General features: G+C 44.3%; 2 protein-coding genes across 2 annotated transcripts; both read left to right on the top strand.

Moving 5' to 3' along the window:
* The first annotated feature begins 4223 nt into the window (after positions 1-4223).
* On the top strand, positions 4224-6236 carry LOC134097459 (zinc finger protein OZF-like). The gene is made up of 2 exons (XM_062550329.1): positions 4224-4473; positions 5160-6236. The coding sequence occupies exons 1-2, from the start codon at positions 4224-4226 to the stop codon at positions 6167-6169; spliced, it is 1260 nt and encodes a 419-aa protein (XP_062406313.1). The 3' UTR covers positions 6170-6236.
* Positions 6237-7449: 1213 nt separating this feature from the next.
* On the top strand, positions 7450-10648 carry LOC134098195 (zinc finger protein ZFP2-like). The gene is made up of 3 exons (XM_062551184.1): positions 7450-7582; positions 7726-7995; positions 9447-10648. Exons 2-3 carry the CDS (start codon positions 7740-7742, stop codon positions 10424-10426), a joined length of 1236 nt encoding a protein of 411 aa, XP_062407168.1. The 5' UTR covers positions 7450-7582; positions 7726-7739; the 3' UTR covers positions 10427-10648.
* The last annotated feature ends 5303 nt before the right edge of the window (positions 10649-15951 follow it).

Here is a 15951-nt window from a genome sequence, read left to right as displayed (position 1 = left end):
GCTGCCCCCTGGAGGGAATGCACTCACACACACACACACAAACACACCGCAGCCACACGCTGTCCACACACACACACACAAACACACCGCAGCCACACGCTGTCCACACACACACACACACACACACTGCAGCCACACGCTGTCCACACACACACACACCGCAGCCACACGCTGTCCACACACACACACACACACACACACACACACACACCGCAGCCACACGCTGTCCCTACACACACACACACCGCAGCCACACGCTGTCCACATACACACACAAACACACCGCAGCCACACGCTGTCCACACACACACACACACACACACCGCATACACACCACAGCCACACACACACACATACACACACCGCATACACACCACAGCCACAAGCTGTCCACACACACACACACCGCAGCCACACGCTGTCCACACACACACACACCGCAGCCACACGCTGTCCACGCACACACACACACACACACCGCAGCCACACGCTGTCCACACACACACACACCGCAGCCACACGCTGTCCACACACACACACACACACACACACCGCAGCCACACGCTGTCCACACACACACACACACCGCAGCCACACGCTCTCCACACACACACACACCACAGCCACACGCTGTCCACACACATATAAACACACCGCAGCCACACACACACACACCCACACACACACACACACACACACACACACACACCGCAGCCACACGCTGTCCACACACACAAACACACCGCAGCCACACGCTGTCCACACACACACACACACACACACAGCAGCCACACGCTGTCCACACACACACACACACCGCAGCCACACGCTGTCCACACACACACACACACCGCAGCCACACGCTGTCCACACACACACACCGCAGCCACACGCTGTCCACACACACACACACACACACACACACACACTGCAGCCATACGCTGTCCACACACACACACACACACTGCAGCCACACGCTGTCCACACACACTAGGCTCTTCTCAGCGTCTCTCCTCGGCGCTCGATCCTCGGTCCTCCGGCTCGTTCCCACTGATCTATAAAGAACACTGGATAGACTACCCCATTGGTGCCGCCCCATAATTCTTTATCTAGATAAGTGGGAACGAGCCGGAGGAGCGAGGAGAGACCTTGAGAAGAGCCTACTGTACCAACAACGAAGGGGCCTAACTGACCTCTCCTGACCTCTCCACCATTTGGAATGTGTGCAGTCCATGGAGGTATTATAAGAACTGGAGAAAGTGAACAGGTCCCGCCCCCATTCATTTCAATGGGAATGCTAGGCTAGTGAAAATTGCCAAAATTGAACGATTTTTTCAGGCTTCAACATGGCGTTTCAAGGGGCTTGTTTCCGGTGCCGTTTTACTTAGCCAATTAAGTGCCAGGTTATTGATTGACGTAAGGTACAGAAGGAGAGCTCGTGCCCACATTAAGCTCGTGCATGAGCTGAGAGTGGAACAGCCACCAATCAGCATGAGGAAAACTATGGGGAAACGGCACCGGACATGATGTATTTCTGGAAAATGGCGACGAGGAAGTGCCTTGCTAATCGGCGAAGCTAATCAGTCAAATCCTGACCCCCTGGTGCAGTCGGATGCTGCATCTGTCGCCAGTCTGGCATCTGCAGTCATTTGTTGGGTCAGAAGCATCAATCAGTTGAACACCCTTGGGGGGAGGGGTGTCACTAGTGGCTGTATCCATACCATTTGTGAATCTAATGAAACTCACCCATTAGAACTTGACCGTATCCATACCATGTGTGAATCTAATGAAACTCACCCATTAGAACCTGACTGTATCCATACCATGTGTGAATCTAATGAAACTCACCCATTAGAACCTAACTGTATCCATACCATGTGTGAATCTAATGAAACTCACCCATTACAACCTGACGGCTCACCAGGCTGATTTGCATCTCAATTACAGCTGATGAGCTCATTCAGGACAGGAAAAAGAAAGCAGCACTTGTATCCAGCTGCAGGTCCAACCCACGCTAGGCCACCTCCAACCCACACTAGGCCACCTCCACAATGTGCCCATCTCTTGACCATATATCCACCTCTGCCTCACCTGCACTGTCCTGTGCAGCTCCCTCTCTACTTTTCTTTCCCTCAGACCCACAGGCTGGCGGTGAAGGAAAAGGACCAAGTGCCGAACATGAGGGCCAATAAGCCATAACATCCCTCCCACGGCTGGCCAACACCAGAGAGGCTTTAGCCAGCGCATCCGCCTGCTGCTTTTTTACTACACAAACTGCCTTTCTAATCAAATCTAAAGTGTTATTGATCTCATATCAAGATAAAAAAAAATCTAGTTGGTGTTTTCAATATATAGAGACTTAACTAAGCGTTTTCTTGTAAAGTCATCTGACTTCATTTACAGTTTTTTCCAATTGCTTACACACAATTTTTCAAACCGAGTTCTTTTTAACAAAATTTAAGCACAGGCATCCAAACGCCACACTCATTTTGCATAATTCCTAGATTATTTGCAAAATGAAACACTTCAGTCAAAACAAACACACTTCAGTCAAAACAAACACACTTCAGTCAAAACATACACACTTCAGTCAAAACATATACACATATTTGTAAAAATGCTATTAGTTGTCATTTAACAAACACAGTCCTCAATGATCAGACACTATTGCAGCCAGTTTCACACTGCAGTGATAAATGCAAAACTCATTTGTAAAAAAAAAAAATGAGGAAATAGCATGTGCTATATTTTTGCCCAGACATTGTTATCTAAGGGATCATTTAGATGTCCAAAAAATAGTGACAAACCCACAACATTCTTCATGATTAGTTCGACATAGGGAAAGTGTATATAAATAGGTCTATAAACTTGCACTTGCACTGTACAACACTGAAGACTGCTGTAGACTGAATATTTCAAGTATTTCTTTCAATACTTACAGTATTTCTAACCATAATCAGTTACAGTAATTAACCAACAATGAAATCAATTGAACAAATAAAATCTGTAGACAAACAAAAACTACTGCATAAAGTAGGCTACATACACTTTGACTCTGAAGAGCAACTACTGCAAAAGCAACAAGACTGTATAGCGCACCTGAGTGATGCGTTTTCAATTTTGCTCATGTGTGCTTACACACCTGGTGGATGTGATGATCCAATTCGTTCATTAGTGTAGTCATTGGCAATCCGGGGCTTTGTAATGACAAGGAAGTAACCTCACAATCCTTATCTGTGTCTAAGGTGTGGAAATGTGTGTAGAGTTTTACAAATCACTGTGTGTAATGTTTTGCAAAAAAGGTGAAGCAGACATTGTGTGTAATGTTGTGCAAATCTGTGGAGGTGTTTTGCTCCTTGGAGTAAAATTTTGCTAATTGTGTGAAAAAAAATATTTTAGTGTGTAAACAATCGTAAAAAACTGTAATAAGATTCATGACTTATTTTAAAAAGAGTCATCATGAAAACAAGCAGATTTGTCATGAGAAGACTCCTCAAAAGAAGTCAAACTCTTATTAAATTATGTCAAAATGGTCTTACAAGAGAGCCCTATCTAAGCATCTATCCTAAAAACACAACGCAATCGATGTTTTCATCTTAATATAATACTAAATTAGATTTAGCCTATTTTTTTGTAGTGTTGATTATTTCCACTGAAAATGGCACTTGTGGTATGTCCCCACACCCGGCACCAAAGTGAAAAAGCACTTAATGACTTCAGGATGGATTTGGCCAACAGTCTCTTCTGCCCTGTGGGAGTAGATAGGCAGTTAATCAACTATCCTACACACACAATACAAACCACTTTAACACTGCCCACCCCCACTGCCCTGTGTGAGGCTCCAGCAGGTTAATCTGCCCCACGGAGAAGGAGAAGGGGCCATCAGATGTGTGAAGCCTGCTGGAATGCCTCCCCACAATCCTTTGCACATTTGCATTCCAAAAGTTCTTGCAGCCGATTGGCTGTGGGTTTGAATCCAGGAAGCTAGTGGTTGGGACACACACAGGCATGTGGAGGAGTGGAGGGAGAGCATAGACTGAACTCACGTCTTCATGGTGCACTTGGGAGCAGCCTTGAGGTATACTGCTACACCTATTGAAGTATACTGCAACACCTATTATTAACAACAGTGTAGTGCAGTAGTCCGTTTCTTATTTATATATATCCTCACTTGCATTAGCTGTGCACTGAGGGGTCTGGAGATCACCTGCAAAACACAACTGATGTCAGGACTTACAGAATCATCAGAACTGCTGATGTCAGTGAAGAAGGAAATAAAAGAGGAAGAGTTTGATGATTTTCTTCAAGAGTTTCTTTTTGGAGCTCCGACAGCAGACACAAAGCCTGCTCTGCCATGCGAGCAGAAGAGTGAACTCTCCACACCATCAACAGTCACCTGCAAAGAGGGACAGGAAGAGGATGAGCCAACGGGATCTGGTTTAAGAGGACATCATGATGACTCTGCTCCCACAAGTAAGTTGCTGAATACCCTGGGTGTATATGTTCTTTATGTATTGACATAATCCACATTTTTAGCTGAAGAAGAAATGTTTTAATTTCCCCTTGGAACTCAATAAAGTATCTATCTAATCAAGAAAAGGCAAGGTACAAGACTATTTGCAGTCTGTTCCATCAACAGAAGTTTCTCTGTTGATTGATTCACAAATCACTAGCAAGATGCAATACTAGCAAATAACCAGCGGAGGCTCTATTGGCTTTACTATCACTTTTATGCTGATGGGTAGGTTTTGTATTGCGATTCATCAAATTCATGGACATGGACATTTGGTCCATCTTCAGACCACACAAGAAAAAATCACTTGTCAGACTTTCGATTTGTTATATGAATATTTTTTAAGTTCTTTATATGACTTTATATCTGTTGTGAGTCAATTTTATATCATGAATCATAATGATTTATTGTCAATATCTTCTGATGTAAAGGTTCATTCAGAACCAAACTGTAATTTTTTCTACACAACAAAAGGCACTAAAATTCGTGGCATCCTATTTAAGAATTTGTACAGTTTTGGTCAATGCCTTCCAGCCACGCAGCATGATCCAACAGACAACTTGTTGGTAGGCCTACTTTTGAATTCAGTGTATTGTTATGCCGTGTTAGAGAATATTGTTTTAAAATGTTTGCTTTCATATTATAGGAAACGTTCAAAGGATCCAGTCTGGGGAAAATGGGAACACTGAGAAAAAAAAGGGAAAAGGGGGACGCCCTAAATTGCCCCCGGACCAGAGGAAACAACGGCAGCCATACCACACCAGAGAGAAACCCCATAAATGTCCTCAATGCCCCAAAACCTTTCCTATACCGTCCGCTCTTAAAACTCATCAGCAAACCCACACGGCTGAGAAGCCCTTTGAGTGCAGCGTCTGTGGGAAGCGCTTTAAGAGAGACGCACATGTGGAACAGCATCAACGCACCCACACCGGAGAGAAGCCGTATCAGTGTTCTTACTGCGGGAAGGCCTTCAGCCAGGTCCCCAATCTCAACAGACACGAGCGCACACACACCGGCGAGAAGCCGTTCCGGTGCACCGTGTGTGAGAAGACTTTCATCTGTAGTGGGGACCTGGGCAAACATCGGCTCACACACAACAAAAACCAGTGCAGCGTATGCGGGGAGAGCTTCAAGCTCAGCAGAAGTCTCGTCATCCACGAGGTCACACACACCGGCGAGAGGCGCTTTCAGTGTTCTCAGTGCGGCGCGGGCTTCGATCGCATGTATCAGCTCAAGAGGCACCAGTGGATTCACAACGGCGATCATCCGTACACCTGCGCCACGTGCGGCAAGAGATGCAGGAACAAGACCGAGCTGACCGCCCACGAGGTCAAGCACACCGGCGTGGGCATCTTCCACTGCTCCGTTTGTGGGAGGGGCTTCAGCAGGAACAGCGACCGCATGATCCACGAGCGGGTGCATACGGGGGAGCGGCCGTACCCGTGCACCACCTGTGGGAAGAGCTTCAAGTGCAGCTCCAACCTCCACACACATCGGCTGACCCACACCGGAGAGAAGCCATTTCAGTGTCAATACTGTGGAAAGACGTTTTCACAGAGGGCTAATCTCGGCACACACCTGAAAAGGCACATAAGAGACAAGACCAATCCACAGAGATCACGCATGAAGAGTTTCCCTCACCCTGAAATGGTCTGAATATAGATAACTTGGCTCCTTTTACATTTCGACTTCTGTAATGAAATATTCTCGTAGAGAAAGATGCACTACTGTTTCCTGTTAAAGTAGGCTGTGGTAAATAAATGCCTGGGATTCTCATGTTGTCTGTTTCTTGGGTAAACTAATTATCTGATCTTTTCTTACGTCTTCAGACTGCAGTGGTCGACTGGGACAGTGTTTTATGGTTAGGTGAAAGGGACATGGATTAATTGAGTATTGTGCTGTGTTCTCTGATGTCAGAGTACATATTCAACTTTGGAATGAGATCACTTATCACATCGGAATCTCTATCACACATTTCAGAAAAGCACACAAACAGAGCCACTGCGACCTCTGACCTCTCTCCATAACTGGTCCTGTAGCACTACGAAGGGACTACAGATGAAAACTAGCTCTTTTGCTAACTCTGGCACATTTACATTTTGAGTGTAAACAAGGAATGTCAATTGATGTGCATTGTCCCTTTTAAATAAACAAACAAATAAATCAAATGTAGTCCACACACAAACTGCCCACATCCACATCCTATCTACCCTTGAGTGTCTATAGCGTATGGCTGTTTATTGTGTGGAGCTATTGAACTACCTATTTGTGAGTCTTTCTTCCTGTTTGATGCCCTCAAACTGTCTTGTCCTGTTTGCTTTGTTGATATGCCCTGTGTATGTGTAGTAGCCAGTAGGCCTGTCATATCCATATACATGGTCATATCAGTGATTATGTCATATCAGCCCTTTAGGTGCAGCAGAGTAGGAACCTGTAGAAACCCCATGTTGAGAACCACTAGGCCTAATTGCTGCCATAAGTAATGTACCTGTTTTTTTATGGCACAGAGTTTTTGCATAAATAATTGTTTCTTCACGAGGTAGTAGCCTAAGTAGCATAAACGAATCCATTTTACTCAACTTAGGCGTCAGTCTAAACATGCCTGACGTCCTAGGCTACCGAATGAAATTAGTAGCCTATAGCCTACGTCTAGATAATTTATAAGGAAGGCCAGAAGTATGCTATGGGCTTAGGCACGATTTTGTAAAAAAAAAAAAAAAAAAAAATCACTAATAGGTGACATTTTTGTTCTCATATGCAAACGCGATTCTGTTAGAATATGAATCACAAAGCATCAACTTCTCGTTTAAATTGGCATAGTATTTAATTCAAGCACAATATGTGATAACAATTCCACAGGAGGGTTTAGAGGAAATCTTTACCCTGTCATGTTAAAAATAATCACTGGAATCTTGGAACACCTTCCCACAATGCTCCTGGTTGCATAGTAAAATCCCTTGCAGCTGATTGGCTACGATTAAATACAGGAAGCTAATGGTAGCCTACAGAACAGAAGCATGTTTTACCAAACATAGGACACGTTTATAAAACACTGATGACAGAATTAAGGTAAGGAACACTTGTGTAGGTTACTCATGAAAGTCTACTTAAATAAGTCATGCATCCGTAGAGTAGCCTATCGTAGTTTTGTACACGACTTCCCTATGATGTTTCCACTGAGGAAGTTTGACTAGATTTCTTCTTCAAAACAGATCTGAAGTCTGCAATGGCAGGATTGACTGAATCATCACAACTGATCCTGTCAGCTGAGGAGGTAAAACAAGAAGAATTCGACGATTTTCTACAAGACTATCTGTTTGGATCTCAGACAGTAGAAAACTCCAGGCTTGAACATGGTTGCTGCAGGCCTGAGACTGAAATGTTCACCTTCACCTGCAAAGAAGAACAGCACTCACCTGTGGAAATCAAACAAGAGGAAGACTCTGATTCAAGTGGATATGGTCATGACACCTCTCCTGCAAGTAAGTTACTGTGAACTGTGCTGTGAATTAAACTGATATCAAGAAAGGATGCTATTTACAGAGGAAGTTGTCTTTGGTCCCATCTTATATTTGGGTGCCTACTAGATAAAAAATATCTCTTATAGACTCCTCACAGAGAATGTATCTGCAAATAGGGTGTCTTTTCTCTGTAGATTGAGATCCATTGGAGCTATCCCTGCTGAAAAAAACAGCAAGAAACCAGCTTAAGCTGGTAGCTGGTTTTAGCTGGTCTTTGCTGGTCTTTGCCCAAAACACAGTTATTATTGCTGGTCTTTGCTGGTGTAGCTGGTTAGGCCACCAGCTAGACATGCTGGCGTGACCATCTGAGGAAGCTGGTCGTGCTGGTGTGACCAGCCTGTCGTTTGGGATACAACTGGTTTAAGATGGTCATGCTGGTGACCAGCCTGTCGAGCTTGACAAAGATGGTCAAGCTGGTTTTCTAGAATAACCAACATAAGCTGGCGTGGCCAGTAAAAACCAGCAATGTAGACCAGCAACACCAACTAAAATGACCAGCATAAGGTGGTACGACAATCAAAACCAGCTGAATTACCATCATAAGCTGGGTAAACCAGCTGAAGGTGTGTTTTCGCGAGAGTTTTGCTGGTCTAGCTGGTTAACCATCAAAGGGTGGTCAAATAAGCTGGTTAACAAGCTGGTCAACCAGCAAACCACCTTTAGCTGGTCAGGCTGGTTTTTTCAGCAGGGATAGTAGCCAAATCATTTCTTTGTGTTTTACATCAATGATTCAGAGTGTCATGCTCTGTTGTAGCACAGCTTAGCTGAGTAGGCTAGCTTGTTTCATGTCCAACGGTGTTCTGCATCTACACATATGCCCATTGGTGTTCTACGTCTTGCATGCATGTCTATGTCCTTTTAAAAAAATTAGCTGCAAACTGCTTTTCAAATGCACCAATTTCATGTTGCATAAAGATGATCCTTCATGTCCTCTCCATTAAAGGGATGGTTCGGAGTAATTTCACCATGACCTTGCATCACCACACTGATGAAAAAGGAGTAGGCAAAATCTGTAAGACACACAGGCACCAGGTTTTGACCATCAATTCCCAAATGTTGAATTGGCTAACGTGAATGAAATTGCCATTTTTGGTCCACAGGGGGTGCTATAATAAACATGTTTATGTTTATGCTCCCATCTGACGAACCATATGCAATATTTTACCTCCCCCAAGGAGGTATATATTTTCATCAGGGTTTATTTGTATGTTTGTTAGCAAGATAACTCAAAAAGTAATGGATGGATTTTGATGACATTTTCAGAAATGACCCAATTGCACTTTCAATTGAATTGAATTCCTTCCAGCCATGCAGCATGATCCAACAGACAACTTGTTGGTACTTCTGAATTCAGTGAATTGTTATGCCGTGTTCGAGAATATTGTTTAAAAATATTCGTTTTCATATTATAGGAGACGTTCAAAGGATCCAATCTGGGAAAAGTGGGAACACTGAGGAAAAAAAGAGGAAAGGGGGACGCCCGAAATTGCCCCCGGGCCAGAAGAAACTACGGCAGCCATTCCACGCCAGAGAGAAACCGCATAAATGCCCCGAATGCCCCAAAGCCTTTCCTATAGCCTCCGCTCTCAAAGCTCATCAGCAAGTCCACTCCGATGAGAAGCCCTTTCAGTGCAGCATCTGTGGGAAGGGATTCAGGAGAGACCGACACGTCATCCAGCATCAGCGCACCCACACCGGAGAAAAGCCGTTCAAATGTTCCTACTGCGGAAAGGCCTTCAGTCAGGTGGCCAACCACAGCAGACACGAGCGCACCCACACCGGAGAGAAGCCGTACCGCTGCACCGTGTGTGAGAAGGCGTTCGCCTGCAGCGGGGACCTGGGCAAGCACCGGCTCACGCACGGGAGGAACCGGTGCGCCACGTGCGGCCAGAGCTTCAGGAGCCACTTATCGCTCAGCGTCCACGAGGTCACACACACGGGCGAGAAGCGCTTCCACTGCTCCCAGTGCGGCGCCAGCTTTGTGCGGGGCACCAGTCTGCGGCGGCACCAGGGCGTCCACACGGGGGAGAAGCCGTTCGCGTGTGCCACCTGCGGGTACAGGTGCAGGGGCAAAGCAGAGCTCGCCGCCCATCAGTCCAAGCACTCGGGCGTGAGCCTGTTCAAGTGCTCCACGTGTGCCAAGTGTTTCGGCACCAACGCACACCTCAGGATTCACCAGAGGAGCCACACGGGGGAGAAGCCGTGTGTGTGCGCGACGTGTGGGAAAGGGTTCAGCTCCAGCTCCGGTCTCGCTATCCACCAGGTGACGCACACAGGGGAAAAGCCTTACCTGTGCTGTTACTGTGGAAGGGGCTTTACTCAAGTCGGTAATCGCAACAAACATCAGACTAAAAGATGTGTCCAATCCACGCACAAGAAGAAGGCTAGATAATAGACTGGTCCTAATTCGGGAACTGTATTCCCCGACCATATAAGGGGCGATGAATTGAGATTTAGAATTTTTTTTTTTGTTAATTTTGTTTGTTTTGTTTTTAATGCAGGGATGCAGTACATTTCACATGGATAATATTTATCTTTTTGAAGAAGTTTTTTGGTTTTGTTCGTCTTTTTGATGAGATATTTCATTTTCCCAAAATAAATTCTCTTCACCATGGCTGGATTTTTCTCTTTTTCAAAGTTCAGGCAAGATAATCCACCAAAAGATGATCTTTTTTTTTTTTTTTTAATAATAGTACCAAAAGAACATGTAGTTCAAACCAGCCTCCGTATCAAATAACAAATAAATATAACTAACCGAGCTCTTGTCCCAGGCCACATACACAAACCCGTCTGAGATCCATCAGAGGGAATTCGCATTCCAAAAGCTCATAGCCAATTGGCTAGGTTTGAATCCAGGAAGTGAATTGATCAATAAGGACAAACAATGTCCTTCACTCAATCATCTAGAAAAATGTCTTCACTAGTTGACAGCAATAACTACAGTATACTGTATCTAGCCTGACTCCGCCTGTCTACGTACCTCCGCTCAATTTCTTTTCCCTACAGTACTCTGTCTGGAATAGCTTGATCCGCCCTCGTTTTCTCCGGCAAGAGCACCTCAGACTAACCAAACAGCGTTCCTCAGAGTGATTCCATTTAAGTTGCAAGCCTATCATTATTGTTGTGCCCCCTGTGGTTAACATAGTAAGTAAGAAAGTATTTTATTTGTATAGCGCTTTTCACAGATAAAATACAAATAACAAGACATACATCATTACCAAACGTTAGTGATTGAACTCCAATGATTTCAAACTTCAGACAAGCGTCCACCAACCAGGAAATCGCCAATGGATCTAGGCCAGACTCTCTGCGAAGTTAGAGAGTATTGGTTTCCAGGCTACAGTATGTCTATCCTTGGGAAAAACGTATATCTCACTTTCCTGAGAAAAGTAATTAAAACTTAGTGAAAATGTGATGCAAAATTATAAAAAAGTCACTTACCAGGAAGTATTCTGCCAAATTCAGTTTATTGCGAAAAGTGCTTGTTCATAGGCCATACAGAAACCAATAAATATTTATACATACATAGCATCAGTAATTTAACGTCTCTATCGAAAGCAACTTTCAACAAAGGGAACTATCAAGTGTGATGAGAGCACATGTGAGTGCAGCAATATACACATAGAATAGCATGCCAATTCAAGAGATCAAATCAACAGAATATCATGCCAATTCAAGAGATCAAATCAACAGAATCGCATGCCAATTCAAGAGATCAAATCAACAGAATATCATGCCAATTCAAGAGATCAAATCAACAGAATATCATGCCAATTCAAGAGATCAAATCAAGAGAATAACATGTCAATTCAAGAGATCAAATCAAGAGAAAAACGTGCCAATTCAAGAGCTTTGGGTTGCTCTTTGCGCATACAAAAATGTGCTAATAAAAGTGACTTGGCTTGACCTGTCTTGTCCAGGGGAGATTTGTCACCATTAAAGCATGCTGCAGGAATAGCATAGGCTTGGAGCATCTAAGACACCCAGAGAGCTCCATGTTAATTCCTCACCTGCAGCTCAATGGCTGGAGACGCCTCTGGGAAATGACAGAAATGACGAATAAAACGATAATTTCACATTATTTACATCATTAGGACATGTACAGTACAACTCATAAAATGTGCAGGTCACTCAAATCAAATTATGGCTTCTATTACATTTGGCAATATAGACATTATGACTTATGAACTGGTATTTGTGCAAATCAAGTTAACCCATCTGTTATCATCATGATGTGTGTATGACGTGTGTGTGTGTGTGTGTGTGTGTGTGTGTGTGTGTGTGTGTGTGTGTGTGCGTGTATGTGTGTGTCTCTCACTCTCACCTCTACTTGTCTGCTTCCTCCTCCTCACTAAATGAACAGCTCCAATGAGCGCAGGTACAATCAGCACCATGCAGAAGATGCAGAGCCTGATGGGGATCTCAATGGAAACCACGCCCCCTGGTGTTGAGGCAGTTCCTGGCAGGGGTGGGGCAGGTACTCCTGTCACCACTGGTTTTACTACAAACGTTTCAGAAGAGTGAAGTCTGTTAGACCAGGGGTCCTCAGCCTTTTCTGCTTTAAGGCCCACCTATTCATACTTGCAACAGACAGAGACCCATTAGTCAATAGCCATAGTCATAGTCAATTGACCAGTTGACCAGAGTTGGGTGCCTTTCAATTTCAATTTCAATTTAATTTCACTTAAATTACACATGTTTCATGGTGATTTCAGGGATTTACAACTTTAAAATAATTACATAAATAAATAGCTTAAACTTGAAAACAATTCCTGGTCCACTAGGTGGCGCTGCCCTGGCCTAGTGGTTACATTCCATACATAGCATTTGTTTAAGGGTAAATGTGCCAAATTTGAGTTGCTCATGAACATTTTAAAAAATAATTTATTTTATTATTTATTACCCTCTTCCTACACACACACACACACACACACACACACACACACACCTGACTGCCCTCCTACCCCACCTTAACCTTCAGTAACTCCCCACATACTCAGCACACTGGTCACCCCCCCCTCCCCCAACACACACAGTCTGCCCCTTACCAGCTTCTTATTAAGCCACATACATACAACACACTGCCCCACACACACAGCACACTGTGCCCCCCCCAGCACACACACACACACACACACACACACACACACACACACACACACACACACACACACTGCCCCTTACCAGCATCTTTATGCCACATACATAAAACACACTGCCCCCACAAATGCACACTTCCCCAACACATATACACTGCCCCACAGGCCTATTATATTTGAGAACGTTTTAAGACGTAATCACTGACCTTGTGCAATGAGGGCGTAATCAGCAGAGGTCTGGACCCGCCCTCCTGCAGTCAGCTGGCACGTCCACATCCACTGAGTGTGAACGGAGTTTGGATCTCTGAGCTCCACACTCAGTGTGATGTCACATGGAGATTCTCTGCTGATCTGGAGGCTGTTGGTGTTCTGGAGCTCAGCCCCTCCCTCCTCCACCCAGCTCAGATGGACGGTGCTGTTGTAGGCTACAGTCTCACAGTCGTAATACGTGTGCAGCAGGCAGTGGAGGGTCACTTTACTGGCAACTACTCTGTCAGTCGCTCTTGAGGTAACTACAACAAATGAAAACAAAACAGAAATATCTTGCTTGTGTATATCTGACCTGAACATCTTAACACCTTTCACCTTTAGGCTACATGTGACTTTTCAAGCGTGTGTGTGTGTGTGTGTGTGTGTGTGTGTGTGTGTGTGTGTGTGTGTGTGTGTGTGTGTGTGTGTGTGTGTGTGAATGTTTGTCTGATCAGCTAAAGCCATCATGTGGTGTGTCGGAGTACTGACCAGTGTTTCATCTTAGGATCTTGCTCTTGGTTTGAAATTGGCAGATAGAGATTTACAAATAGAAATAGACGCATTAAATGAACTTTAGTTAGATTTATGAATAGAAATACGTTTAGTTAGACTTAAGACATTTGCATTGTATTGTGTCATAAAACTTTTTTCAAAGCCCGAAAGAGTACAACCTATGTGATTGGATAATGCTCAGTGATGATCAGTGTGATCAGATTTGTCATGAGAAATCAGACTTACTGTGAAGAACTGAGTGGTATATGAACACATCATCTCTGCTCTTATTCCCATGTGCATACTGCCGGCAGGTGTAGAGTCCAGCATCCTCAGTGGTGACGTGAGCTATGCAGAGAGAGCAGTCAGACACCAGGCTCAGTCTCTCAGCTCTGAGGGTGCTGTCTGGTGTGATGTTGCCCTGGGTGACGGCCTCAGTGAAGACATCTCCGTTCCTGCTGAAGATCCACGTGGTTGATGAGCAGTTTGACTGGGCATTATGACACGGCAGAGTGGCAGCCCCTCCAACACTCGAGAACACGGAGACGAGGTCCCCTCTGGTGCCTATCAGGGGACAATGTGTCAAATCAGATTTCAAGAGACTTAAATAAAACTTACATTATAAACACACTCTTATTTACACACATTGTAGACACTATAGGACATGAAGATGACAATGCACTGAATTGAATCAATGACAACAACTGTATTATTTTAAGTCATTTAAACATTTTAACATTTAAAGTTGCAACACGCCCTCAACACTGGTAGCTCTCCTGATCTCACCTTGCAGTAGCAGCAGCACAGTCAGCAGTAGTCCCACTGTTGGGTTGTGCAGCTTTGCCATTTCCTCTGCTCTCTGAGCTGCTGTGTCTCTGCTCTGAGCCTCACACAGGTGGTGATGAGAATATATCTGTCTGTCACACACACATCACTTCCTGTTGTAACACACGTTACATACTGGCACCTGTACGCAGCCACCATCTCTATTCAGAGAGCTATGGTCTTGTTCCTCTGCTGCTGGTTGCCTTCTATACTCAATTCCTCTTGCCCCAGTGAGAGACTGTTCCTACTCACTATTGATGCAATGAACTGCAACTCTTTCCAGTCACTCAACCATTTAAACACAAACAACAATAAATTAACATTCATCATTCATCAGGGGTGTGTGTGTGTGTGTGTGTGTGTGTGTGTGTGTGTGTGTGTGTGTGTGTGTGTGTGTGTGTATGTATGTATATATATATATATATATATATATATATAGTTTCAGTGCACCTCTCACCCATAGAGTTATTGGTGGAGATTCTGTGAACTACGGGTCCTCGTGGTGTTGTGGTCAAACACCTTCTACTCTGCAGATGCTTTCTCACACCTCAGCCCCAAAATAGACACGTCTTGCAGAACTGGTCAGTTCAGAAGATTTTTGACCAACACATTAATCAAACCACCAAACCACGAAGCAAGGCCTGTGCCGTGGCATAGTGTGTAAACATACAGCATGACTGTGAGTGTATGTCAATGAGTGTATGCAAACATCTGTTTGTGTTTTGTATGAATCATAGAGTTTGTCAAAAAGTAAAAGAAATGATGCAACACAGTTTTGTATGCACACTAAACACACATGCTGGCACATGGAGATGTGTGCTGTTTCTGATTCCTCTCTAACTCACCCTGCTGTATGCACATGTAGTCTAGACGAATCTAACCTTTGCTGACCAACAGTTAAGCCATCCGTGGGAGAAATCTAATTTGGTTAAATAAAGATACCACCATAAATGCTATTGAATTCAGTTTATTGTAAAGTGCTTGTACACAACCACCAAACACCCCCAAAACACCCAACAATCATACACAGAATAACAGCTTTGGTTTAGCATGTGAAGTCCAACAGTCAGAAAATCTGCCTTCCAGCAACTAGAGGCCAGATGGGGTATTGCACCCAAGCAGAGTTTTGTTAGACAGGCACTTCAGAAATGGCAACAACTCAACAAAGCTCAGGAGTTTGTGGTAGCTGCCTGACAAATGTCTGATTTCAGATGATATAATGTCAAAGTATATAAATGTGCAGGTTTCCAGC

This window comes from Sardina pilchardus, chromosome 12, assembly GCF_963854185.1.
Source record: "Sardina pilchardus chromosome 12, fSarPil1.1, whole genome shotgun sequence".
Lineage (NCBI taxonomy): Eukaryota > Metazoa > Chordata > Actinopteri > Clupeiformes > Clupeidae > Sardina > Sardina pilchardus.
This window is presented reverse-complemented; position numbering and strand designations above follow the sequence as displayed.

Coding starts and splice junctions, on each gene's coding strand:
- LOC134098195 (XM_062551184.1), top strand. CDS start 7,740: ATGGCAGGATTGACTGAATCATCACAACTGATCCTGTCAGCTGAGGAG. Junction 7,996..9,446: donor TCATGACACCTCTCCTGCAA/GTAAGTTACTGT, acceptor TTCATATTATAG/GAGACGTTCAAAGGATCCAA.
- LOC134097459 (XM_062550329.1), top strand. CDS start 4,224: ATGTCAGGACTTACAGAATCATCAGAACTGCTGATGTCAGTGAAGAAG. Junction 4,474..5,159: donor TGATGACTCTGCTCCCACAA/GTAAGTTGCTGA, acceptor TTCATATTATAG/GAAACGTTCAAAGGATCCAG.